This window comes from Falco naumanni, chromosome 8 (genome assembly GCF_017639655.2).
Source record: "Falco naumanni isolate bFalNau1 chromosome 8, bFalNau1.pat, whole genome shotgun sequence".
Taxonomy (NCBI): Eukaryota; Metazoa; Chordata; class Aves; order Falconiformes; family Falconidae; genus Falco; species Falco naumanni.
This window is the reverse complement of record NC_054061.1, coordinates 24,930,342-24,956,841: the sequence shown is the minus strand read 5'-3', so window position 1 is coordinate 24,956,841 and position 26,500 is coordinate 24,930,342. Positions and strand designations below refer to the sequence as shown.

Genomic DNA, 26,500 nt, shown 5'->3' with positions numbered 1-26,500 from the left:
TGTAGTGTCTGAAAGCAACAGGAAGCTCTAGTCAGATGATCTTTTCTGACAAGACAGGGCAAATCCTAGAAAGAAACAGCACTCTGTCCTCCAAGAAAATAGGTTAGTTATTTTTGAATCTCTGCACAAGTATTTTAAGAAAACAAAAGTCTGGATAGTAGATCAAACAAGAAAAATAATCATTGGTATAAATGTAGGCTTTAATGAAAATGACTTAATGGAGATTGTACGTAAGTGTTAATTTCTGTAAAATTTTGTATCTATGTGTTTGTTTTCAAACTTGAAGCAGGGAGACATTCATCTTAGTGTGCATTTACAGGCCCCATCTGATTACATTAAAAACGACTCTGTCACATGCACAAACTCGCTATAGAAGCAGCCTAATATAACACAATACCAGTCAAATCCTACCCAGTTGTGGTTATTAGTACAGCTCAAATGAATAAAATGAGCACAATTTAGCCAAACCCCAACATACCTGAATCCAAAATAGGGCTATGTTTTCAGCACACGTTTTAATTTGTGTATTGTGGATAGCAGTTGAAATCGACAACCACACCTAAAATTTGTGTTTGATTACAAGCTTGTAACCAGAAAAATTTGATGGATGGATATACTGACCTAATCCAAAAGTGTAGCGGAGGCAAGCTTTTGATTTCATTTCAGTTCATCAGCATTTAAAAGATTGATTAATTCTACATTTTCTCATGATTTAAAGCTACGTTATGCATATAACTGGAAAGTATCTGAACAGTTTTGGAACAGAGTAAAAAATACAAAATACCGAACAATTTGTAGTAATTACTGTCCGCTGCACTAACTGAAAATTTGTTTTAAAACTCTTCTAAAATATTATGAGTTTCACATAAGTGATGCATACTCATATGGAATTAAAAATAGCTTTAAGGCAGTTATTTACCCATTAAATATATATATATATATATATATATAATTAGGCTGTCCTCCAGTATCTGCACTTTTTCCCACAGCACGGAAAGTTAAGCTGGCTGGTTAGGAGGAGATCCTTTAGAGAGACCAATTTCTTGATGTTTTTGTAATTTCTGGTTTGGATATGTAAGGACTGTCTGAATGTGGTCCTCCCTTCAGAGTTTCAAAGGGAAAATTACTTGGACCATGAGAGAAAATTAACGAGGTAATGACATGGGTTATATTTGTTGATATTACAAAGTCCATGTTTCCCACTCTACATTTAAAAAATGCTTGTATGGATACTATGAATGAGTCTTGCACAATAGTTTCTTACCTATAATGCTGTTTTTGCTTAAAGAGTATTGATTCAGTGGTAAGTGTGGAAATAGCAAAGGCACAGCTGAAATCCTCTATTCCTAGCAGTGCTCCAAAGAGAAAAATGAGACATTGCTGGATTTTAATTCTTCTCATTATTCCCTGGAAGGAAAGTTATATTTGTGCTGCCTCTAGGCAAAGTACCATCCCACATGAACAAAAGAATGAAACTAACATCATATCCATTTAATCTTGCTGCTGCTGCTCCTGCACAGAAGCTTTCCGCAGATGCTTAAGTCCCTGACACTGTATCTTCAGTGCTCATATGTCGCAGTAAATGATTCATTAAAAATGCATAGACAGATTGATCATAGAAGAGGGAAAAAAGATCTGGAGTTTAAGGCAAAAGGAAAATAGAAATTAAAAACCAAAAGGTAGAAAAGGAAAACACCCCCAAAATTCACATGAGAAAGGCAAGCAAAAAGACATTTAAAAATAAAGAGGAGATGGCAACTGTGTTGACATTTAATATATCTACTTGGGATAAAACTCATCCTTTTACTAGCAATAAAAGCAAGAGCCTAGAGAAAGCCCAAAGCCCTTAAAACATTTTGCATCAAGTAACTCACAAAAATGGTAGGCAATTTCTGCTAACTTCTGTACAATATTGCACCAAACTGCCTGATTTTTTTTTTTAAATGTAATTAAATGGGAACAAATCCCTAATGCAGATACAGATAGCTCTATTGACATTGTGCCTATAATGACATAACTGAAACAAGATTATGGTGCTGCATCCACACAACAGAACTGTTTTTTATTGTTTGCATACCAAAAGTAAGCATATTTGTACCTTTTCCTATTTGTTTCTTTTCGTATGCTATATTAGGTAGGTCTGCAAAGGATGCGAGGCTTATATGCAGCACCAGTGAGGCTGAAAACAGACTGATGCTTCTGAAGCGGTATGAAAGTCTGAGCGGGCTCTGTGATCCTAGTTACCGATAGTCACCCTAATTCCATACCACTTGCCATGCTCCCATTTGGCCTCAAAATGGGGAAGGAAAAGCTACAATAATATGCTTCATTTGTTGATTCCTGTGGTCCTGATAAACAGCAGGTTGACAAGAGTAGCCCTATACTATTACTGGCTTTGTAGTATTGCCTGGATGGCCAGAAGGCTTTACTCTGCTAAAGGAATCCTGCAAGCAAAAAAACCACCCATGCTTAATAATAAGCTCCTTGAGTAAAAGACACATCCTTCCTATGACATTCATTCAAATAGTGTTATAGAGGTGACATATTTATTCTACTTTTACTAAAAATAATTGGTAAAATACAAATGTGTACCATAATTTACATTGTCATTAAAAAAAAAAAAAGAAAACCCCAAATACCTACAATGGGAAGTATATATATATATATTCACACACACACATATACAATAGCAATATTTTTAGCTATAATTTCCTACTCATGTGGCAACATGACGAGCATTTTGAAGAAGCTGAGCCAAGTGAAAATACAACCTGCAGAACAGGTCACATTTAAATATTCTGCTATTGAAGAATATTAAAAACTACAGATTAAGTAGGAGTGTTGTAATACTTACATTAATTAATGCTTGTAAATCACTCTGAAATACTTGGATAAAAGATGGCATAAAAAGTGTTGCCACATGCCTTGATGCTTCTCGATGCGCGCAATCCCTTACATCTTGTTTTGCTTTTTGGATGTTTCAAATCATAAAAAAATATTGTCACTGGATGAATTCAGTGTTGGTAAGTGTTTGAACACAGCAGAGAAACACAAAGGATGCCTGAATCCTGATTAAGAACTCAAGCAGACACCTCAGTATAAATTGGCTGAAATACCTAAATTTCTTCATGTCTGAATCCAAGTGCTATGGTGGCTCACCAGGTTTAGTTACTGAACACCTCTGTAGATCAGTGAATTAGCACAGCTCAGAGAGCTTGGCAGTGCTACTCAGCCTTGACTTGGCTGTATATTCACATATGTGGAAAATCTTATATGCAATATCCCTTCCAATCTAGTACCACCTAGTATTTGCATCCCCAAAAAAACATCAAGTAGGCTGAAAAGGAAGGTATCTGGAATTGCTCAATACCCACTTCGGGTTCGTGAACAACATAACCCCTTTTCAGATAACTTAGTACTTCTTGCTTATGCAAGCACAGACCTTTATAAAATACAGAAATTAAAGCCCAGCATTAAGGCCCTTATGCTTTCCCTCATTGATCTCCAGATCAGAGACACACATCTTCCTTTTTATTCAGAGACAAGTAACATAGCTTGTGGCATCCATTTAAAAAACCAAAAAGCATAGGGAGTGTGTCATCAAGCTCAGGAAGGAGGACCACTGTCCTCAACAGCAATAATCTAGTGCAAAAGTGTTTCATCTAGAGGGACACAAAGTACCACTGCCTTCCCCAAAAAGCGAGAACACTGGAAATTATTAATCCTTCTTGCTTTCTCCCTCCTCTGTTCCAAACCCAGCACATGTGCTGCTTTATACTCACGTTCTGGAGCACAGACCCTTTGTTCTGCTCTTGCACAGCACGTAAACTAACGTAGTGTTGTACCCGTCTCGGGAACTTCTAAAGGCTATCTCCCTACGACAAAAACCGTGAGCCGCCGGTCTGCGGCAGCCAAAGGACAAACAATGATAGGAAACAGAAGTTTGTTGTGATTCGGAGGGAGGCTCAGCACGCTGCCAGAGGGAGGAAGGGCAGCCACCATGCGAGCAGAGCACCCTGCTCCTCAGGCCGACCAGCACAAACCTAATTGCCCGCACGTGATACGCCGTGTAGGTACAAACACCTATTAACGCAGCACCTTGGCGTGGCAGCGTCTGGGAGCAAGGCCACAGAGCACGACCTCGGGTGCTGGGGCAGCAGGGGATACTCCGAGGGACGTGGCCGCCGTGCGGAGCCCCCAGAGCCCGGCCCGGGCCCCGCAGGGCGCAGCGCGGCCGGGAAGGCAGGTGACACGGGGTGGCAGTGCACAGCCGGGCACCGGCCCTCACCGCGGATCTCGCTGTGGTTCTGGGTTGGGGTTCCCTCCCCTACAGCGCTCCGGCACCCGAAAAGGGCCGCGCTCGGGGGGAAAGACGCCCCGGCACCACGAACAAGCCCCGCGAAGGTGAATTACGAACACCGGGGGGTGGGACCGGGAGGCGCCAGCTCTCCTCCTCCGGCGCCGGCAGGCCCGGGCGCAGTGAGCAGGTGCCGCGGACCGGCCCTTCCCTCACACCTGCCCGCCGGCCGGCACGGCGGCCTCCTCCGGGCAGGGCGGGCGCCGGGCCCCCGCCTCACCGAGGCGAGAAGCGACCGAAATTCGGCCCCCCACCGACCTTCGCTCTGCAGCCGGCGGCGGGGCGGAGCAGGGCGGGGGCAAGGGGCGAGCGCGGAGCCGCTGGGGAGGCGGGCGGGCGGCTCCGAGCTGAGGACGCCCGAGGGCCGCGCCCAGAGGGGCGAGCGGGGGCGCGCTTGCCTGGCGGCGCGCGGGCAGGTAGGGTGGGGGGACGGCGGACGGGAACGCGCACCACCCGCCCCTCGCCGCGGCGGCCCGCTCCGCCCCGCCGGAGGGTGGGGGTGGGCGGGGCTTGGCGGCGGGCGGCACGCCGTGAGTGGGTAGGGCGGCTGTCAATCCGGGGCGGCGCGCGAGGGGCTGCCGTGCTTGTGGGAAAGGAGGGGAGGGTGGGGGAGGCGGCGAGGAAACAAAAACAATCGTCCGGGCGCCGCCATCTTGGGTCCGTTCTCCACGCCACACAAGTGAATGGGTAGATATGAAATTACCACAGGGGAGCAGCAACAGCAGCAGGGTACGGAGGGCTATTCCGAGCTGCCAGCGGGACTCGGGAGACTCTAGAGACGGCTCCTGCCGCCGCCGCCCAGAGAAAATCCCCGGGCTCGGCCTTTTCTCCTCGCCAACCCCTAAACTGCACTCCTGGAGGGACAAAGTTGGTCTCAGCCGCGCTGCCTTCGCCGCCCGGGAGACGAGAGAGTTGCGTTCGGCAGCGGCTTCCCTGGAGCCGGGAGTGAGCCGGGGTCAGAGTTAGGGGAGAGGGTGACGAGGGGATTCCTCCCCCCTCCGCCCTCTGGCCGGGGCTCGCCGGGTGCGCTGTGTGGGAGGCACGAGAAGACAGCAGGAGCACAGCCGGCTTTTCCCTTCCACCCCTGCTCGCTCTTACTCCTTTCTCCTAGAAGAAAAAAAAAAAAAAAAAAGACAAGAACTGGATCGAGTTGGAGGAGGAGGACCGTCTCGGGTCTCCGTCTGAGCGGCAGCGGGGCGGGCGCGGAGATGTGTCCGTGAGGAGTTGGAGAGCAGCGTGCCTCGGGCGGGGGAGCCGCTAGCCTGCTCGGCGGGAGGAGGGGACCCGTCGCCCGGCCGGCCAGCCCGGAGGGGGCCCGCAGCCCCCGCCGCCTCGCTCGCCTCCTCGCCGCCAAAGAAGCCGAATTCTAGAAGCACGGCAGGCAAGGAAAGGATTTGCCACAAAGAATATATCACCCTCCTCCCCAGCGGCTGGATACTGCATTTTTTTTCCTCCCAGTCGCTCTTCTGTGTTTAAATACCAAATATAGCCTCTTGGGGGGGAGGGGATGGAAATCTCTTAGAAGAATTTGAGATCTTGCTGGGATTCGGGAGTGCCGGTGTTGCACGGCCCGGGAGAAGGACCGCGGAGACGGGGGAGAAGAGGGGTTGATGCGCGGCTCTCGCTGACTGGCCGAAGGACTAGAGATTTGCCACTTTTCGGGAAGCCCGAAGGTTGGTTTGTTATCAAACTGTCGTTTCTCCCCTTTCCCTCTTCTGGGCTACGCTAAATCCCTGAGCATTATTAAAGAAAACCGAAGCGTCGCCCACGTGTAGCTGGTGGCTTTCCTTTTTTTATTATTATTTTTTTAAGGTAGTTTTCCTCAAGAAACTGACAAAACTTCCTCCCTTCACCCGGAGGCTTTTGAGGTTTGAAGCTGAGATGGAGCTACTTTTCTCCCAAACACTACATGCTGTATGAGGGGAGCCAGGACGAAAACATCGTGTTTACTAATTTCGATACGACTCCCCGACACTGGGCACCCACGAGGGATGCTTCACGGAGCTTGATGTGGAAAAGTGTTGGAGTGTGCTCAGAGCCTTCGTCGTGTCCAGCAGCTTAATTGTTGACTTTTTTTAAAAAAGTGGATTCGTAGCGTACTTTTATGAATTAAATTTTGCCACCATTTGTACAGAAGCCAAATGACACGTGTGTTTTGAAGCAGTTCCAAATAGATCCATCCCTTAACCCGGATTCTCGCTAGAAAGAGCCGGTGGGAGATCGTCAGTGGCTAAGCAAATCTGATTTTACTGTTTTATGAACATTATCTGCTGCAGAAATGTTGCTATAGATTGCTTTATAACGGTTCAGCAAGAAAGGAGCTCTTCCAGCTTGCAGGACCCAGGAAACTGGATACTTAAAGTCACTTAAATGTTTTAACAACGTTGGAAAATGGGAGCTGCTACTAAGTTGGCGTTCGCTGTTTTTCTTATCTCTTGTTCTTCAGGTAAGTGAATGTTGTTGGTTTTGTCCTCTAAAATGTAAGGCTTTGGGGCCGGCACTTAAAACCTGAGGTAACTTTGTCGATCAGTGTGAATGGGGAGAAATCGTTCTTTTTTCCGGATGACAGATGTTTGGGGATGACGCTGACTGTAAAGGCAGAAGCTGTTTTCATCGCGAATCTTAAATATGTATAACGTGAGCACTTCAAACGCGTGCAGCGCTTAGATTTCAGATCAGTTGTGGGGAACAAATGTGGAGACGTAACCACCTAGTGTCACATACAGTAATCTGGCAGTGCAGTTATTAGTGTTTCATCGTGTTTGGTGTGTTTGTGTTTGTTTTTTGTTTGTTTGTTTGCCTTATTTTGTTTTAAATAAGAATAACCCAGCTGAAATGCTCTTAACTTCAATTAGATCTCTTCTTCTGTTCCATTCACTGATGAATGGCGAACTTCATTAATGCTTCATTAGTTTAGAATAGGTACAGATCTGAAAGCATTGGCTCGTCCTTTAGTGATAGTGAGGAGTGTGTGCATGTGTAGATGTACGAACAGAATGTAAAGGGAGACTTTCCAAACAACAATTGGTAACGCTTTGTATTTTGCTGCTCAGTTTGTCACTGACTTGTAGTGGAAAAAAAGCTACTACTTTTCTCTTTAAAACAACCAAAGTCGAGTTTCAAACGCCAGCTCTGTGAGTCCCAAGAAGCGAGCGGGGTGTGAGGACTTCCCCACGTTTCTTTAGGAGGAAAATTGTTATGGTAGCAACCAGTGGTTGGGAGGATTGTTCGTGCGTTTCTGCTTGAACCTCCATCAATTTCATAAGAAAAACCCTACTGTGACCGTGTAACGGATCTAATATTACCTTTCATGGCAAGCCTGGCACTTTCCGCTTACACTTGAAATGTGTACACAGTTCTTTGTGTAGGTTTAGATACACTTTTTAACGTTCTTGCACGGTGTGTACAGGTATACTTGTTTATCAGTGTGAAAGCTAGCAGAGAAGCGCTCACTTTTTCAGTGTAGCCGGTGTAAGGGAGCAATGAGATCCGTACAACAATGCCTTTTAAAATTTCAGTGTTATAATGTACAGGATTTTGCTGAACAGGACATTTTCTTGTGGTTAGTAAATGGATAGTCTAGTCTTATGTCTGTAGCAGTATTGATCAATTCCGTGTGTGCTAAGTGTGCTGTGAAATGGCGAGCGCTGCCAGAAATAAACCAAAAAAATCCTTTTTTTTTTTACCCGGAAAAATAACAAAGCAGGTTAAGGACCGGCAGAAGGTTGTTTGGGGTTTTTGGTTTGGGTTTGTTGTTTGTTTGTCTGTTTGTTTTGTTTTTATTAGGGTGGACTATTTATTCCTGTCTTGAAACAAAACACCATTTCTTCTGACAGATTTATCTTGCATCTTTTCCTCATACCTTATTTTTAAGTTACTGGAGCAACATTCCTCTTAATTCAGGGATATGTTTTGTAGGGAAACTTCTTTTCCCCTCTCACTGATGGTTTCTGAAAGACTTGGTGCTATCAGCTCTTCATGTGTGTCTCTCCCTTCCATGTCCTCCTATTAAGAGCCTTTTGCCTAGAGCACAGAGTAGTGATCTTGTTGACATTGCCTATCCTACTTACTAAAAAGAACAGTTAAGAAACAAAAACTGTCTTTTCTGTAGCATTTCTTGCTCTGATTGTTTTTGGTAAGAAGACGAATCTTTCTCTTTCCTGTGAAGATGCCTGCGAAGAATCTTAGCTAAAGGAGCAGGAAACTGTCTGCAATTCGGACTGCTTCTTATGTTAATGACATTGTTTTGGTGGTTGTTCCAGTATTCAATTACTTAAATATTTTCTACCTGCCTAAAATTTTAGAATATCTGCAGTCCTGGTAGGTCTATAAATAAATAAATTAAACAGTAAAATGTGGGGGTTTCTGTGATTGAAATCATAATCTTATGTAAGCTTCTAGCACAAAGTACAGGCATTTTGGTAAGTAGTGTTTTTTCTCTTAACTGTGACTTGCTTTGGTTTGAAATCATACCGGATCGATTGATTCTAACATCATCGTCGGAAGCAGTTGCTTCTTTTCCAGTCTTTAGTCTGAAAGGAAGTCTGCCCAGGCTATGTATTTAAAGGATATTGGCAATGGTTGAAGAAGTCCCCGGAGTTCAGGTGTGAAGGTGTCTGGTTTGTCTTTCTCCGGTATGCAGTCTCCAGCTGTGTGTGTGTTGGGGAGTGGGGGTATTTGGTTTTCTGTATTTGTGAAATATTTTTATATGCAACTATTTTCTGCAGCTGTTTACATAGCCAATTAATACTAGTGTTATTTAAATAGGTGAAAATATTGTGGGTTTCTTTCTACGTGGTGGGTGTGGAAGTGGTCTTTAGGTTGAAGGCATTTTATTTTACTATCTATAAACTGCTGTGTGAAATCCTGTAAATGTGCTTCAAATGGGTAGGGATTTCCAGTGAATCTAATAATCTTTGTGAAGGGAATGAAAATATTTCCCCATTCTGACTAAGATATTTGAAAAAGAGCATCTGTGTTGTGTTATTAGGCTTTATAATATTTGTAGATGCTTGGATAAAAGTGGGTGTAGGTTTGCACCCATGTGTACTAATTGAAGAGAATGAGATGAATGTTTATTAACTAAACATGAAAACAAAGTGCCCAGGTCAAGGTTCTCCATGTGCCCTCTAATATACTTGTTATATAAACCTGTGTGTATTAACAAAGAACAGAAGATCCTGAAGTAATGATAAAATGCTTAGGAGCAATTCACTGTTCTTCCTGTGCCTCTCCTATAGGTGAGGCAAGATTGTGGGTGAGCTTAAAAAGAAAAATAGTAAAGAAAATAGCTTGTTCATCAGAGAATGCTTCTCTTTAGATATTATCTATGTTCACCCCTCCCCAAAGGAAGTGTGTTTCTGTGTCCTCTAGTTTTCATGATTGCTGAGTTATACTTAATGAAATTTCAGGAATAGAGAGTGTGTACTTTCTTAATTTTCTGTGATGTTTCAGAATACATACCCTGTGCAGCTGGAAATGTGGGAGATATTGAAATAGTGGATAGTCCTCAACCAGAATCTTCTGTTGTAGGTGCAGTAGTTTTTAACATCTGGTGGTTCCTTTTGTTACTCTTAAACTCCATTATTTCCCAAACCATCATTTCTTTTCTGAGCTGCCTGCTCTGCCTTTGGTACCTGGGTGAGGCTGTCATCACAGTAGTTCTGCAGCCCTAAGTTTCTTACAGGGAAGAAGACCTATATTTGTTAAAATTCACTTAAGCTAAATTAATGCTAAAAATCACCCAGGCAAAAGTAAGCACATCAGAAAAATCTTGCCTCCCCCCCCCCCCCCCCCCCCCCCCCCGCTAGATCATTCTCAAGCCACTCAGAAAGGTCTTCAGTAGTTTTGCTAAAGGAAAAATGGCAAAGATACCTTCGTAGTTGAAGTAGTATTTTTGCTGCATGGGGAATGTTTTAATCTTTGATTTTAAATTTATTCTTCTCTTGTCTTGTATCAATTATTATCAGGGGAAGTGATTTGAAAATTACTTTTTTTCCCCACCAAAACCCCCTGCCTAGAACCGTAAAGCCCGAGATAACTGCTATGGCTTCAGAGCTGAATGGTTAGGTGTTCTGAAGGAACTGAGAGGTGGGGCATGGGATTTTTTTTCTTTAATTTTATTATTGTAAAGGGTTTTTTTGACTGTCCACTCACTATTAATTTGGTAGCACTTTAAAATCCTGCACAAGTTTTAGGGGTATTGTCTGTGAAATTGTATGTGCTGGTATATTCTCTGCAGGCTGCCTGTGATTGTGGTTGAACTCTAATCACTTTATTGCACAGGCAGCGCAATAAACCACTTCAGACTTAAGTACTGCTTTTAAAGTAAAATCCTGCCCAAGATTCTTTTTTTCCTAAGAGTGTACACTTTTTTGTTGTTGTTGTATTAAGCGTGTTGCATTGGGCAATACCCCAGCACTCCTGATGTTGCTGTTGAGAGCAGGACTTGTAAACCTACATAATACATTGTTTTCAAGCATAGATACATTTGCATACCTGTAAATGTTATGTAGTTTACAAAGTTTCCAGCTTGACGTTATAACTTTGATTACAGATCGAAATTCTGTCACTATTTCTGTGGAATCTGTTAATACTTAACAACAGTTACAAACCCTGTGTTCCGGGTTATGAGAAATAGCTGTACTTGCAAGTGTAGTTCTAGTAGAACTCTTGCTTGACAAATGTTTCTGGAAAGATGCTGCTGACAGGGGTTTATTTGTGTATCTACCCTTCATACACAAGTTTTTCTCATAGGAAAAGCTTAAATAAGTTTGTCTTCAAATGCTGGATGCTATGTGAGTTGGTGGGGGGAGGTGTTCTGTGTGAGGGAAAGGCTGTTCTCTGCTATATGAGGATGCAAGAAGGTAATTACTGTTACCATAAATAATGCTTTTTGGGTGGTTTTAGTGGAATAGTATTTGAATGCCATTTCTTTTTTCTTTCACTTTTCTGGAATTTGGTGACAGAATTCCTTAGGTGATGATTTGCAAATAAGGACAGACAACTACTTCTGGTTTTTTCCTTCTCTCTTTAACTATAGAGGTTCTTCTTTGTCATATCATTACTTTTAGGTAGTGGGGAAAAACAGTAATTCCAGTGGTTTTCATTCTTACTGATTCCACCTTCTCTTCCAACATTTTATACTTCCAATTTTGACAATGCCCGGCTTTCAATTCCCATAGCTTATTTCTCTTTGAAATTGGAATTCAGTTCTATTTTAAATCATCATTATGAAGTTTATATGTACAGATGTCTGGATCTCTTCTCTATTCAGACAAATGTGGTGAACACAGTATGCAAAGGTAGTCTTTTGGGGACCTATATGATTCAGAGCCAAGATGTAGCAAGTCCTGGGTGCTTATCCTTGGGAAATCATCTGGAGAATAATCATTATAACATGGGCTGTAAAAAGATAGAGGTTGACGAGGAATCTGATTGCGGAAGAGATTTCTTGGTAAAGGGGAGATGTGTTTCCACCACTTAATTAACAGACAGCAGATTAATGCAAATGTCTGCTTTAGTTGGTTGGTAGAATACATGGTCTGTTAGCTATCTGATGTTCTTGAAAATGAGAACTCTTTAAAAAGATCAAGAAAATTACGAATTTTACAGCCAAGTTCTTATGTGATGAAATCTTAATGTGTTTTTGTTGCCTTGGTGCTTAAAACTCAGCGCATCTTATTTCTTGTTATTTCCATATGGAAATTGAAGTGTTATTGGATGCCAGGGACTGTATGCAGCATCTCTCCTCTTCTCTCCCCTACGCTGTCTGTGTGGTGGTGGAGGTTTTTTTTTTCTCTTTTTCTTAGAAACAGTTTGTGACTATGGTGCCAAACAGCAGAGCATATTTAGGCTTAATCCCACAGAAAATGAATATTTACTGCCATATTGTTTATATTGTGTATCTTTGTGGCTAAGAATTCCAAATGTACATTAGATACATCAAGTACTTCAATTGTTGGTGGAAAGAGAGCAGAGAAGTGTTTATCCACTGCAGCAAATATGATGATGGTTTCACGGTAAAGTAAACCTTGACGAGAGAGGCCCACATTCATGGGTTTCTTCTAAATTTCCTAGTTGAAGCTGCAACTAGAAGTAAGCAGTCTGTCTAGAAGAAAAAAAAAAAAAAAAGACAATTTGCTTGCTAACTGGAGGCATAAATCTTTGGTTATGTGGTTAGAGGTATTTGAAAAAAACACTTGGAAATGAGGGAAGCGTTTGTGGGAAGCCTACCTGTTCCTGCCGCTAGAAGCAGCTGGAGGAAGCACTAGTATTGTTAAGGCAGGATCTGCTGAGGCTGGGTATTGGCGGAGTGAAGTACTTCTTTGTACCTGGCTGGGTGCTGTCATAAAAAACTGAATTATTTCAGATAGTTCAGTGAAAGAATGTACCCTTTATTTGTTTCTTTTCTTTCTTAACCGCTGTTCCACAGTTCTGCCAAATTAATCCCATTTTCAGGCAGAGCAGGATGGTAGCCTTTACCTCTGTGTCTTTGGAACTTCCTTTGTGATGGCCCTCCTAATGATCTGTTCTACTATTGCTTTTCGGCAGAAACTTCGTTACAGAGAAAATGAGCAAGTGACATACTTAAAATTGTATTGATGCCAGCAAAGGTCTGAGTGACGGCTGTGTAACCTAAAATCTTGGTGATGTTACAGTCAGTAAAGCAGTACAACGGTAGAAGGACAGGAATGCTTGTGTGTATTCCCACCTCAGTGTTTCATTGCTTTTTGAGGGCAAATTAAGTATTGCTGAATTCTAAAAACTTGCCTTGTAAAAACAGTGGTATTTTTGTATTCTGCTGGTATTTCAGATTTAAATTGGTGCAAGATAATCCGTTTTGATCAGGATGCGGAATCAGTCCAAAATTGTAATTATCAGTGTTACTCTTGAGTTATTCACTGAGAAGGCTTGTTAGTAACTATTAAACTGCATTGACTTGGCCTTTGTATGGTGTTGAGTACCTTCAGTTGGCAAGAAGGCTATATGCTGTAATTTGAATGGCTAGATACCACCTTCTGAAATTCATTATTTTGTTAAGGTATAATTTCTGTTTTTAAGGGTTTATATGAAGGTGTAATTAGGTGGTAATTCAATTAAAAATGCTGAAACCAGAATGTAATTAAGAGCAAACCCCTGTATACTCTTAACTGTGTTGGGCATGTAAGAAATGCCAAAATATTTTTTTTTTTTTTTCTTAACTCTCATTATATGAGGGAAACATTGCCCATGATTAATGAATTGAACTGACTGAAAGGCAATAAATGATAGATCTTAGCTAAAATGAGAAACAAGGATATTTCTTAAGTTCTTTTGTTTTCTGAACTTTGAAGTAGTCATCAACTAAGCTAAAATTAAGAATTAATGTTGTATTTTGCATTTACAAACGGTAGGTATTGCTGTCTAATCTAGTTTTGTTGTGCGCGTGAATGAGGCCGTTCTCACAGTTGGGAAGATTCCACTGTCTATAATGATGACAGCAAATGAGTTGTTTTCCTGTTTTAATTCTTAACGTTGACATAGTTTAAAGCTGATACCTGAAAGGTTATTTAAGACATGTAATTTAATCTAAAGGTTTTGTTTTCAGAAAGCGTCTGTATAATTATTTTATAACTGGGAATAAGAATCTGTATTGCTCAGAACTTTGTTGCTTTTTTATAGCTTTAACTCTTTGTCTTCCATTCTTAAATGGAATGCATTCGATGTATTATCACTTCACCAGAAGAGAGTTAGTTTTTATAACTGAAGTTGCAAAGTTTCTTGTGACAGGTGGACTTTTAAAATTGGATGGTACATTCATCTTTTTTAGAAATGGAGAGGGGAGAAGGTGGTCAAAAACATTTAGGATATTGTTCCTGTATGTTCTGAGAGATAGCAAACTTTTTATGAGAGGAAGCTGACATCCGGCTTTTATTCTGGAAAAAAGTGGAAAGGGGGAAGGAAACGGAACAATATTTCTTTAATTGTTGTTTTTATATATATATATATAATTGACTGTGGATCTGAAGAATATTTTAGAGGTGATCTGTGGCTTGTCTCTTTTGAGCGTTTCTAAACTTTTTAGTGAAATGAGGCTGCAGAGTTAACACAAATACTGCTTAACTACTAGTGCAGTCATGATACTGTTTTAGCTTGTGCCAAATGGTGTCTAATGAGATGACACGCAAACACAGTCTAAAGGATAGTGCAGGCAGGAGGCCAGTGCCAGGAGGCAGCACAGTCAAGACTGTACCAGAATTCCTGCAGTTTCAGCATTTCAGTATGCCCTCATCTTGTATCTGAGAACATGGAATATGTATTGTCAGCGTGCTGTGAAAACAGTGATTTACACTTTACACTGAGTTACAGCTTAGATTTTGCATTATTTTGGACATTCAAACTGAAAAACTCTTTCACTTACCAAAAAAAACACCAAACCAAACCCAAACAACAAAACCAAACTAACCCATAACCTGCTTTGGGGCCAGAATTGCATCCTGCGGAGCCATGAGTAGGAGGTCCATGGTCAAGTGCTACATGGAACGGATGTGCTGAGTCTATAGTATGTAACCTAAGGGCTAGTGAACAGCCCCTGGGCCTGTTGTGATCTGCAGTATAGATAGAGGATTTGAAGAAAAAATGGCCTGCTTTATGTCTAAAGGTAATTTCTATTTTAAATGAGTATCAAAAGTTTTTATGCAGGAACAGTGCAGTTAGTGGTTACTGTAATCTTGCAGTCTGCCTGGTTTTTGCTGTCATTTCATAATAATGTCTCTGAATAGAAATGGTAGTTTCCTATTTGAAATTACTTTTTTAAATCATAGCAGCATGGGTCCATTTGGGTGTTCTCCAGCCTTATGCTCAAAGCAGTGTATTGTCCACCAGACCTCCAGGTTCATGTCAGCAGAGCTGCAGCCTGGTCTGACAGTCACCACTTGTACTGATGCAGAGAGTGCTCTGTCCCAAGGCTCAGGACACCACGTTTATCCTCATTGAATTTCATGAAGTTCCTTTTGGATCACCCCTCTGGTCTAGGTCCATCTGAGTGACATCCCTGCCATTGGGCATCACGCCCTATTGCATTGTCTGGAATCTCACCGAGGTGTGTGCCACCACCTCCTCCAGCCATTGATAAAGGTGTGAAGTAAGACGGGTCCTGGGGTGGGCTATTGGGGGGGGGGGGGGGGGGGCGGGTCTGCTGTCATGCTTCTCATCCTGCTGAGGATGTGTTCCTTATGAGTGGTTCTATTCCAGTCACATGCTGGCAGTATCTTGAGCTTTATTTGCTAAGTCGTGTAGCTGATTTTAACTTCGTTTCAGCAGCTTCCTTGCTTTTGGTGGCTTACAAACTTACGATTCAGAGGGTTTTTTTGCAACTGAAGCTGTAATAGCATGACCTTATTTTTTCAGGTTCAGAGTTCTTATCTCATCTAGATAACGCTAATCTCTAGTCTTTAAATACTGCCTAAATGATCATAGTGATCTTTATTCTCTCAGCTGTATTTTGAATACTTTAATTTTGATATCAACATGTAAACTGGTAGTCTAATCTGGTTTTAAGAGCTATTTTAAAATATAACCAATCATTTTATCAGGCCTTCTAGCATGAAAAACTTTAATTCTAGGAACTTTGGGGAAGATCCATGTGAACAGGGAAGGGGTTTAATTTTGTTGTTCAGTTAGTAAATGTATGAGGCAAAATTAAACTTTGCAGTAAGTAACTGTTAATTTTAGAAATTTTTGGTAGTGTTTGTCAGTAGAGGGTACAGATAGTTCTCTTTAGCTCATAGCAATTACATGATGGAAGAATTTTCTTTAAATATTTCCATGTTTCAGGGTTGAAAAACATTTAGGTCTTGCAAGTTGCAAGATTTTTAAATTGCACACAGTTGATTGAATTACTGTACTCTTTATAATTAAATCTATTTTTCATCATTTGTTTGTAAAGCTACTTTGGTGGTCTTCTCTACGCTACTTCTAGTTAAATATTTTCATTTTAATTCTCTGATCTTTGATTTTGGAAAGGGTCTGTGTTGCACATTGTCCCTAGGGATAGTTGTATTTCATTAAATTTAAAACACAAAGCCTGTCAAAAAGATTGTCATAAATGGCTTTTAAAAATACTATGGTTTCGCTATATTTTGTTTAATTTCAGGTTGTGGCACACACTGGGAAGGGACAGACCCCAGCAAATTAGGCCTCATCTAACCTTGCCCATTTAGAATAATGCAAATCATTAGCGAGATCTTAATTATTTGTATGTGCCGTATGTGTACCAAGAGCAAGACATGGAACCATGAATAATTTGAGACAGTTAATTGAAACCACAAGATGATTTTGCTCCCATTTCTGCCTCCAAATAAATTCCCCGCACTCCATAAATAAGACAGCAGCCCCAAACTGAGCAGTGAGGAATAACTAAAGAACACTCTGGAAAAAACCCTGTGGAAAAAAATGCTTGACAGTTTGGTGAAAGTCTTCTGTTTCTGTCCACTTAAAATAGTGAATCACATCCTGATTAGGTCAGGTGCTTTCAAAGAAGCCAGGAGTTCTCAGGTCCCACTTTTTATTTCATGGGAAATGGAGTGGATCCCTCGTGAAAAATCTTGATGCCTCAGTGTGTGTGCAGCTGTACTTTTTCCAGTGGCTTGAAAACATTCTAAAGGATGGCAAATAAAGAAAAAATCATTGCCGTAGGCTTTTGTCCCCTCTAAATGAGGAGACTGTACTTTTGACAAGTAGAACATAAATCACCATTTTTCTCCCTCAAATGATGTGTAATAATTTCTGTAAAGTATTACTTTTTAAAAATAAATTACTTTTTTTTTTAATAAGATTGTTGAAATTATTCAGAAAATAATTTGAGTGCTGTTTGGACCTGTGGTGGCAAGTGCTCTGGAGGTTTTGTTTGAGGAAGGGAGAAATTTTCTTCTACCCCTTACCCTGTTGTGTCCTGCCGCAGACTGCATGAGGGCAGAAACTCTTGTTCTCTAGTATCCGTTAATACACTGTGTACTTTTGAGAACACCTACACAGAAGCTGTAGATGATATTTAAAAAAAAAAAAAAAACCCACCAGTAATCCAATTTTTCAAATTAGGAAGATGTATGATTGAAAGGAGAGCCATCTATGGCATATCCTATAGAGAACCATCTCCTAATGACCTGTCATGAGGATTCAAGCATAAAACAAATTGCTTTTGTTGTTTAGGTGTTGGTGTGGTTTTTTTGTTTTTGTTTTTAAACCTTGAGTCTGTAAACAGTGATGAAAGTATGTATCAGGAGTGATGGTATTGATACTATTCTAACGGTGTGTAAGAAAAGAAATGTAATAATCTTTGGATTTTATGTAATGAATGATGAATAAATTTTAGAATTAAGTGAAACATCTTACCTTACAGCTTTGGAAGGTGAATGATACCTGATAGAGTGGGATGAGCTTTTTAGTTAGTGATTGATGAAAATTTTCTAGAACGTCGTTTTCCAAAATATTTATTCTGAAATGTAGTAATCCCAGAAGTTTTTCTCTCCCCATTATTACAAATATTTTAGTGTTGGAAGCTCTTTTATTCAGAGTGAAGATGAGGAATGGTATCTGTGTAGGAAACCTATTAACATTTTTCTTACTTCAGCATAATCACCTTGGCCAAATTATGAAGTTTCTTTAAACAAATAATGTATATAGCACATCAACTCAGGCAGTTAAACTCTCAGCAGCTGAGTGCTAGCAGACTTTGGTATGTGAGAGAAGAGGCAAATGACCAGTTTTGAATTTAATTTTGATAGACTTTTGGGAAATTTGCATGCTGACAAAGTATGTTCTGGGGGAGCTTCAGCTGACCATCTGAACTCTTCTCCCCACTGTCTTCCTTCTAGCGAAAGTCAGTCCAACATTTTTCTAAGAGAAGCTTGTTTGCAGCCTCAGTGCTTGTTTGAGAAATCTGTTATTCAAGCATGGGCTGACACATTCACCATGCAGTAGGTCGTAGACTTTGGTAGGAACTTTGGAACATTATTAATAAACTTCAAAATCCTTGTGGCAGACAGCAAACAAGTTGAGTGTCTAGCATGTGTCAGGTTTTGCTTGCAGAAAAAGTAATTTTGAAACAGAGGTTCAGTAATGAAATAAGATTTTAGAAGTAAGCCAACAAGTGCATGCTTTTTAATTGTTCCTTCAGTAGTTTCGCCAGCCTCAAAAAACACCTAATTAGCTTCTACTTGTCCAAAAGGGTTATTCCAGTTGCACCCATTGTTAAAGGTGGCAGCCGGTATCTCTTAATGTAGCCGTTGAGGGCATCTTGTCCTTCTGTAATTAAAACCAGAGGGGTTTCCCTCTCTTGAGAAGTCCCTGGTTCTCTGTGTTGCAGAAAGCTGTGTATGGTAAGAAATTAAGTCCTTCCTTTCCCCAGTCATCCTTGAAGTGTTGTTACTTAAAATTTGTATTGTTTGGCACTTTTAGGTTATATTTCTTGCTTTAAGCTAGCTTCTTTATTTGACATAGTGTGACGAAGACTTCACAAATTATACATAATGAAAAATAGTACATTGTAGAGTCCTTTCAGTGTTGATATCTTGTAGTACTGTCAGCTTTGATTTATGCAGGGTATTTAAGAAAAACTGATTTGAGAACTGGGAGACTGACAGTTCTTCTCTGTAGCCTCTTCCTCATCCACATACCCACTTCATGGTGAAGTGACACTTAACTGTTGGTTCAGCCCTCTCATATACCAACCCTTGTGGCTGTCTGACATTGTACTGGGCTGATGCAATTTGCGAAATTAGCAAAGGTGAATTGAAAAAACAGCAAGTAGCCCTTTGCAAGCAGTATCAAATGAGGACAAGAGTTGGGCTAAAAGATGCTAGGAGCAAAGAAAGTTAGGTGGAATAATGGCTGGCAGCGAGTTTGCACAATTTGACCAAGGAAATGAATTACCAGGGGAAAAGAACATATCAGAGTTGGTGAATAGAGCTGTTCTGTATACATATTGGGTAAGAAAGCAAAAATGACAAAATTAGTTGTCAGTTTTAATAACCTCTGTCTTTAAAAAGAACTTGCTTCTCTTTTTCAGAGTTGTTCTTAAGATCTCAGCGCATGCCAGTTGTCACAGGATTTTTTTTTCTCTTCCCTTGCTTTTTAAGCATTTTCATGTCATGTTATTTTTTAGGGGCCATGGAGTAATTATTTCCAGGCAGAATGGCAGGCCACTGCCTGTTGCAGCATTGCTCTAGACAGCACTTTTGCTCATCTTGCATTTCACTGGTACAGAACTACTGGGTTTTTGTATGAATGTATAAGGCTTGCATACGAGGAAAAAGCAGGAATCTAGCAGTGAAAACTTTTCATTATCATCATTCACTTAACTGGCACCTTTCCCATTGCACTTCTGGATGTTTCACAAGTAACAGAAGGCAAAGTTCCCGTATTTATGGAAAGCATGTCACAAATTGATAGAGCTGGCACACACATCTGAGGGACCAAATTCAAAGGAGAAGGTGATAAAATCCACTTCTGTCTCCAGGTTTGCTGGTAACAGCAAGGTGGGAACTAAATAGGAGGTGCAGACTGATACAATGGGCTGTAAAAAACAGTTGCATCCCAAGTTTAAGAACAAAATTTGGAAAGACTTATTTGCAACACGATCTTGGTAGTGTCTTGTGGTACTCAAATTTTAACCACAAGTTGTCCTAGAAACTTCTTCTGAGCAGGTAGGCATAAAACTTTGTGCAAAAACTCTGGAAAAATTCTGGTCCAAGCAGAGAATAGACAGCACTCAAGGATCTAGAAATGATGGGGAAAGAACATAGGCAGGGTCCTTGAAACAATGACCCTCATCTGATAATGCCTGAATGTACTGAATTCAAAACACCGAACACTGCATCAGTAGTCACACTTACAGAAAATGGCCCATCTAGTGATTTTTATATATCAGCTAAACAGCCACGTAGCATTATGTCCAGGATCCCCATCTCCCCAGTCTTAGAGGACTCAATCTCCCGAGCGTCTTCCAGTTGCCAGGGGAGCATGTAAGAACCAGGCTACTTGTCAGGAGCTTGTCAGGTTGTTGCCATTGCAAATCCAAGTGTCTCTAAGCCAGATGAGCAAGCCTGAGGAACCAGTGCAGTCAGGAGTGCAGAGCAGTTACAGTCATTGAACTGACAAAAGCCATAAACCAGGGAAGTCTTCTGGACAGCAGGGCATGCTTCTGAAAAGAAAAGGTGTGGCTCTGACAAGTCAGGATGAGATTGTGGCGCTTACAGTTCAGCTGCTAACCAAGTCTTTCGGGCAGCTACCTAAACTCATCAGCCTTTTGTCACACTCCAGTGTGAAGTAGGCCTCAGGCTTTTCTTGGCCTCTGTTCAGGCATCATGTTTCTTTTAACTTTCCCTGAAACTCTACGTGAGGACTTCTGTGTTAAAAGCCAAGTATGGCCAGCAAAAGTGGGACATATATTAGTCTCCAGTAGCAGTATTCTGAAATTTTGAATAAAACGTGACTAGAACTTGAGGTCAGTTTCAGAAGCACGGGGGCATCTCACCTCAGGTGTTAGGTGAAACCTGTTGTCTTTCTCTTTCTTCCCAGCCACTGTCTTCTCCAACTCAGCCTAGAACCCACCTCCCTTTTAAAGAAGAGCAAAGCTAATGTTCTGAGGCCCAGGTTGTTATTCCCAGTATCCTCTTCCTTTGGCTGCTTCCAATTAATTGTTACATTTAAGTTGCCTTCTGCTTAAAGCAGAATTTTTTAAACCCCTTCTTCCCTGAGGTGATGGCTTCTGCTGAGGACATCTAGGTTAATGTGATGACTTACTGCCACCAGAAAGCAAAGGCCTAAATGTACACTGGTTTTCTTTTCTGTCCAGTTTCCTTCTATTGAGGCTGTTCATTCTTCTCCTGAGGGTATAAATGTTCCTTTCTTATTTACCTTTTCCAGCACATCTTTCTGTTCACCTCAATAGAATCTCCATCCCACCCACCCCAGTCCTCAAAATGAGTTTATTTGTTGCTGCAGTAGTTTTCTGGAATCTTAGGAACTGAATAAGTCTGGTAAGTTCTGGAGGAAGAACAAGATAAAGGCAGTGGAAGCAGAGACAGATAAGGTACCAGTGAGACCTCTGACTTTCACAGCCTTCATATCCTTTTCCAAGCAGATTCAGGACATTACACGCAGAAAGTGTCTAACAAGAAGAGGTAACGCTAGTCTGCAGCCAGCTTGGCACCTTGGAACAGCTTGTTTGTACAAGAAGGGAGGAAGAGCCCTGGTGGGATTGATGTGGGCTGCTGTAGAATTGCAGCCACAGAGAGGCTGAGGCAAATGGAAATGCATGACGATAAAGTTCCCTGGTCAGATGATCTTCAGCCCGTTGTGGAATCCAGCTGCTCTGAGGCTGACAAGGTAATTGAAGCCTGGGCCCCCTCTTCTGAACTGCTGAGCTTTTACACAAAAAGCTTTTATGTGGAATTACAGTTAGCTGCCTTCTACTGGAGAGAGCTATTCTCTAGCATGTGGATTTTATTATTTTTTTTAATGGTGATCTAAGTGGATGGCCTCAAGCCTGGGAAGGATGGACTAGATGGAGGCATGAAATTTAACTTCTGTGGGCAGAAACTTCTGTTCGTGCTCTGGGTTCCCTACTGATTTGCTTAGGGCAGCGCTCTGCTTTATGGTTAAGAGTCCCATGGTTCTCCCCTGACTGTACAGGCAACTTGGGTACCTAAGTTCATGGTGTTACCAATCTTGGTATCTCTGCAGAAGTAACACTATAGTCAAATAAACAAGAGAAGAAAGAAAAAGCAGTTGGAATGTTACATCCACCTTAAATGTACAACATTACTGTTAAGTATATTCAAGATGAAGGTGGGTGTTAATTTGTTTTCCAAGGGAGCTTTTGATATAAGGGAGGTAGCTCATGAAAGCCTGGGATTCCCTGTATTGTCTCAAAATCATCAGTGTTGCTGCTCCCTGTAGGACAGAATAAACCACTACTCCTAAGAGTGCTACACAGAAGAGCTGAGTCACTGTTAACTGTTTGTCCACTGATTTACCAAGTATCTGTTGGCTGTGTTGACTACCTGTAGGTAGTCCCCAAAATAAGAAGCAAACAATTTTTCTCATTTTCAACCCTCGCATGAGTCTTAGTGATACAGTTTTTCATGTACTTATTTAAGTATTCATTAACCACTGCAGAAAAGAAACACCTTGAACAGGCAAGACATGAGAATTCTCCCATCACTTTTTTTTGCAATTGTGAAGCTTCGGTGTTCTTCTGGACTACCAGGAGAATTTATTGCTGAATGAATTCCTCAGTTGTGACAAGAGAAACACCTGTCTTTGCCTGAGCAGAAGCACTCCACTATCAAAGACAACATCTGGCAGTAGCAGCCCTTAAACTTCTGTTTATGACTTCCCTTTCTGTGTAAGGTACTCCAAACACAACTTTGGAAGTTCTCTTGAGAAAGTAAGCATCAGTGGAATGGAGATTGTGGGCTCTCTTAAACACAAGGCAGCACTGGAAATATATCGTCATTCTGTCCATTCCCTTAAGAGGCTTCTTTTTTACTGTTAAAGAAATGTATTTTTGATGTTGAGGTGTGGGTTTTTTTTCCAGTAAGTAGGAGCAGAAAGTTACATATGAGCACATATATAACTTAATCTAAACACTTTAAGATCTGCTTAATTCTTTTGTGTTCTCTCAGAAGTGTCCTAAGAATGAAAAGTGTTAGACTGGAGGATTCAGAAATGCATTTAGGGATGCTTTTGAGGCTGAGTACCTTTAACTTGTCTCTTCTTCTGTTGAGCCTGCTGGCCAGCTGCTTCACATCAAATCCAGCAAAGTGATTGGTAAAGGTACTTGAAACAGAAGAAGTACATTTACTAATGATAGGTAATTAAATTGTAGAACTCACTGTTTCAGAACATGTGAAAATTAAAAAATGGTCTCACAGATGGACAAATTCAGGGAACATAGTTTGTTGAGAGGTACTTAAACTTGATCTGAGTGGACCTTCCAGATCAAATAATTCCTGATGGCTGAATATTCCTGCCAAAAGCCTTTAGTTAAGCCTACAGTTACTGTTGTCTGATGCTTTTGAAGCATTCTCCTCAAAATTATATTTCTGATGGAAATTAGGCAAACCTGCTGGTTTTTTTCCTGTGTTGTTCTTGTAGTAAACTGGCACCTTAATACCAAAATGCTTTACCACAATTCATGAAAGGTAACTACTGTTGGAACGCATTAGTTTTCAGATCTTTTCCAAACAGGGTAAAAGTTCTAGCCTCACTGTTTGCACTTAGGAATTTTGGTACATATATGTCTTTGAGAGGGCAATGATAAAGAAGTGTTCTTGCACTTAGGGTTCCCTTTCACTTCACACCTGGTCTTGTGTAACTACTGACTCCCGCTGGAAAGGGAGTGGTCCTTCCCCTCCCTAAGACAAGTTTCCACAGCCTGCCTTCTGCTGGACCCAGCAATTGTGTGGCAGGAGGGAGGGAGTTGAATCAGCAGTTATAAACTCGTGCAAAGTTCACTATGATTTCATTTACCATACCATTTCAAAAAGTTAAATTGTAGCTCGTGTTGTAGTTATGATTCTGTAGTTACGTCTTTTGCATAGTCCTGGAAGAGTGTTCTTTAGGGCATGAAGTGAATCAGAGTGCAGGTAAGGCAGGTGCTGAACAGTCAAGTCTGTGGTGGTACATTTATAGGAAGTGCTGGGTAGTTAATCTTCTGTGTGAGTTTGTCTTATCGATCCTAGGCAGGGTTAATGTCTGAATTCTCTTTGCAGTCTGCATGTTTGAAGCATATATTGTCAGCATATTCAATATAATATACTGCTTGCTTGCTTTAAACTGGCTTATTCTGGGTGACTTTAGTCATAGTGGCAATGAAGGCATTGCAAATGATATGGGCTAGTCCAAAGTAAGTATCCTGGGTTCTTTTTAAGTTGCTTTGATGTGTTGAATCATCTACTTCTGCTCTATCATCAATGTTGCTTGAGCAAAATAGATCAAAACTAGTTTATGTCTAATAGTACAGCCTGTGACTTGTACTCAAGTATAGATTTCTTTTCCTGGTTCTAAGAATCAGGCATTTATAGCTGTTGGTTAAAAATCCTGGATTTCTTGTTAGCTCACCTAGATCATTGATGGTTTGAAAAGCTACTTCATCCTCTGTACTGCATGCAGCTATTGAGGTGGATATTCAAGGAGTTCTGTTGCCAGCTTTCTCAAAACCTTGGTTGACACAGAGTAGTCTAGGCTAGTCTTATTTTCCAAAATGCTGTGAAACCAGAAACTCAGGAAAATTACTTGGTGTTAGCCCATGGTGCAGTCCAAGAGATATTTCTTTGTCTCTTACCTTAGCTGCCTCTATGTACAGTGAGTAGAATGCTATTTCTAAGGAATCCTGTGAGAAACTGGCATTATTGTAAGCAACCATGTAACTTCTGCCATCACTTAAGGTATAGATTTGGAAGTTCCGGTGAATTTGTGCTTATTAGAGAATGACATTAATAGGCAGAATTGTCGCTTCACCATCTGTTTTCTAATCTTTTCTGCAGCGTAACTGAAAAAATGTCTTTCTCCTCTCCTACTGAAAGCATCTGATATTCTGATAATTTCTTAGGAGTGTTGTTGAAGACAGCAGATGACTTGTCTGGCAGGTGCTTTCAGAGATAAACCAGTAGAGTATACCTACCACTGTCTTTGTCCTCTTACCTTTGATAGGCAGAGAGATTGATACCATTGCCTCTGGGCAGGGGAGTATGTATGGAAAACATGTTTAGGGAGGCCTGCTTGAGATTTTCATTAACATGGAACTTGGAGTTTTAATTATCGAGTTTAAGACTGTTATTTTGTTAAGGTGTGGAGAAGCTTTTTGGTGTATAACAACATTCACGTTCTGGCTTTCACTGTGTTCTTGAATAAGAAGAATAAGGTCAAAATCATACCTTGAAGTGCCTTCAGGATTTCAGGTCAATAGATGTCATTTTCTTAATTGTTATCTAAATTTAGAAGAGAAATTAACTTCTATTAGCAAGTGCGGTACTTTCACCTGGAAGCTTTTGTTTTTGTTTTTTTCTGTCACATACATCCCTGATTCATCCACAGAATTCTGGATTTCTTTTTTCCACTCGCAGCTTGGTAAGAGCTGTCAAAACCTGAGTTGTCTTTATGTAGGCACAGTGTTATTTCTTCTAGGCTATGTGGTTAATGGTTATTCCACAGAACAAGCAGAACAGTGATTCTTACCTGTGAGTGAGACTGGCTTTGCTAGGTGAATTTGGAATACCAAATGTGCATCCATGAGGTATGTGGTGAACTGCAGTTCTTTCATGCTAGGCTCCTTAGATGGAAGAGGCAGGTATTCCACGTTAGATGTCTGTAGTCTGTTGGAGTTTCCAAACAGCAAAGCTTGTCTTCTGAAGGGAGCAGCAGTTCCCATAGCGGAGAGGTCACACAGGTCTGGGGGAGGAAGCCAGAATGACAGCCTTGAGCGTGATATGGCCAAGGGAGCAGGTACCTCTAAGCTATGTAGGCTGGCTGGTCTGTAGCAGTGATGGGCACTTGGGTAGGATTACTTTAAAATATGCTTGAGTTGATAAATACTTTACATTAATACATCACAGTGCAGTTGCACTCTAAAAGAGTGAGTTTTTCATTCTTTTCAGAAACATCCAAAGGTAAAATGTTCTTGAGATTTCTGGGGTTATGTATTAATGGCATAGCCAGGTATTCATTCTGACATGAACAAAAAAAAAAAACCACAACAAAAAACAAACAACCCCCCCCACACACACACACACAAAAAAACCCCAGATATTAAAAATTGATGCTTGTACAGCTGCAGTACAATAGCAACTGAATTTCGTTTGCTAGGTACAAACCAAAAGTAGCCTGTCTAGTTTTAGTTACTCTATAAAATTAAACACAGTAAAAACTTTTGCAGCAGAAACCAGTCCCATGTTTTTGAAGATAAATAGCCAAGCTCTGAGAAAGCCTCTGTATGATCTTTCAGCACTTTAAAATTTCCTGTCTTATCTAAATACTTTTAAAAAAAAAAAACTTACAATATTGTGATGGAATAAATCAGATAAGCAAATTGAACAATTGGCCAGAAAATAGATTGCCTTGGTGTGGCACTACGAGGTGACTCAGTAAAATAAGAAA

General features: G+C 41.0%; 1 protein-coding gene across 3 annotated transcripts in view; it reads left to right on the top strand.

Annotated features, from left to right (window-relative positions):
* The first annotated feature begins 4,964 nt into the window (after positions 1 to 4,964).
* The window catches only part of ACVR2A (activin A receptor type 2A), a 68,724-nt gene continuing 47,188 nt past the window's right edge, over positions 4,965 to 26,500 (top strand). The window contains exons 1-2 of one of the 3 annotated variants that reach the window (XM_040602755.1): positions 4,965 to 6,030; positions 6,174 to 6,803. In XM_040602755.1, coding sequence (XP_040458689.1) covers positions 6,749 to 6,803 — 55 coding nt within the window. In that variant the 5' untranslated portion in view covers positions 4,965 to 6,030; positions 6,174 to 6,748. Of the gene's footprint in view, positions 6,804 to 26,500 lie in introns of all 3 variants that reach the window. The other 2 variants (XM_040602754.1, XM_040602756.1) reach the window with 2 other exon arrangements.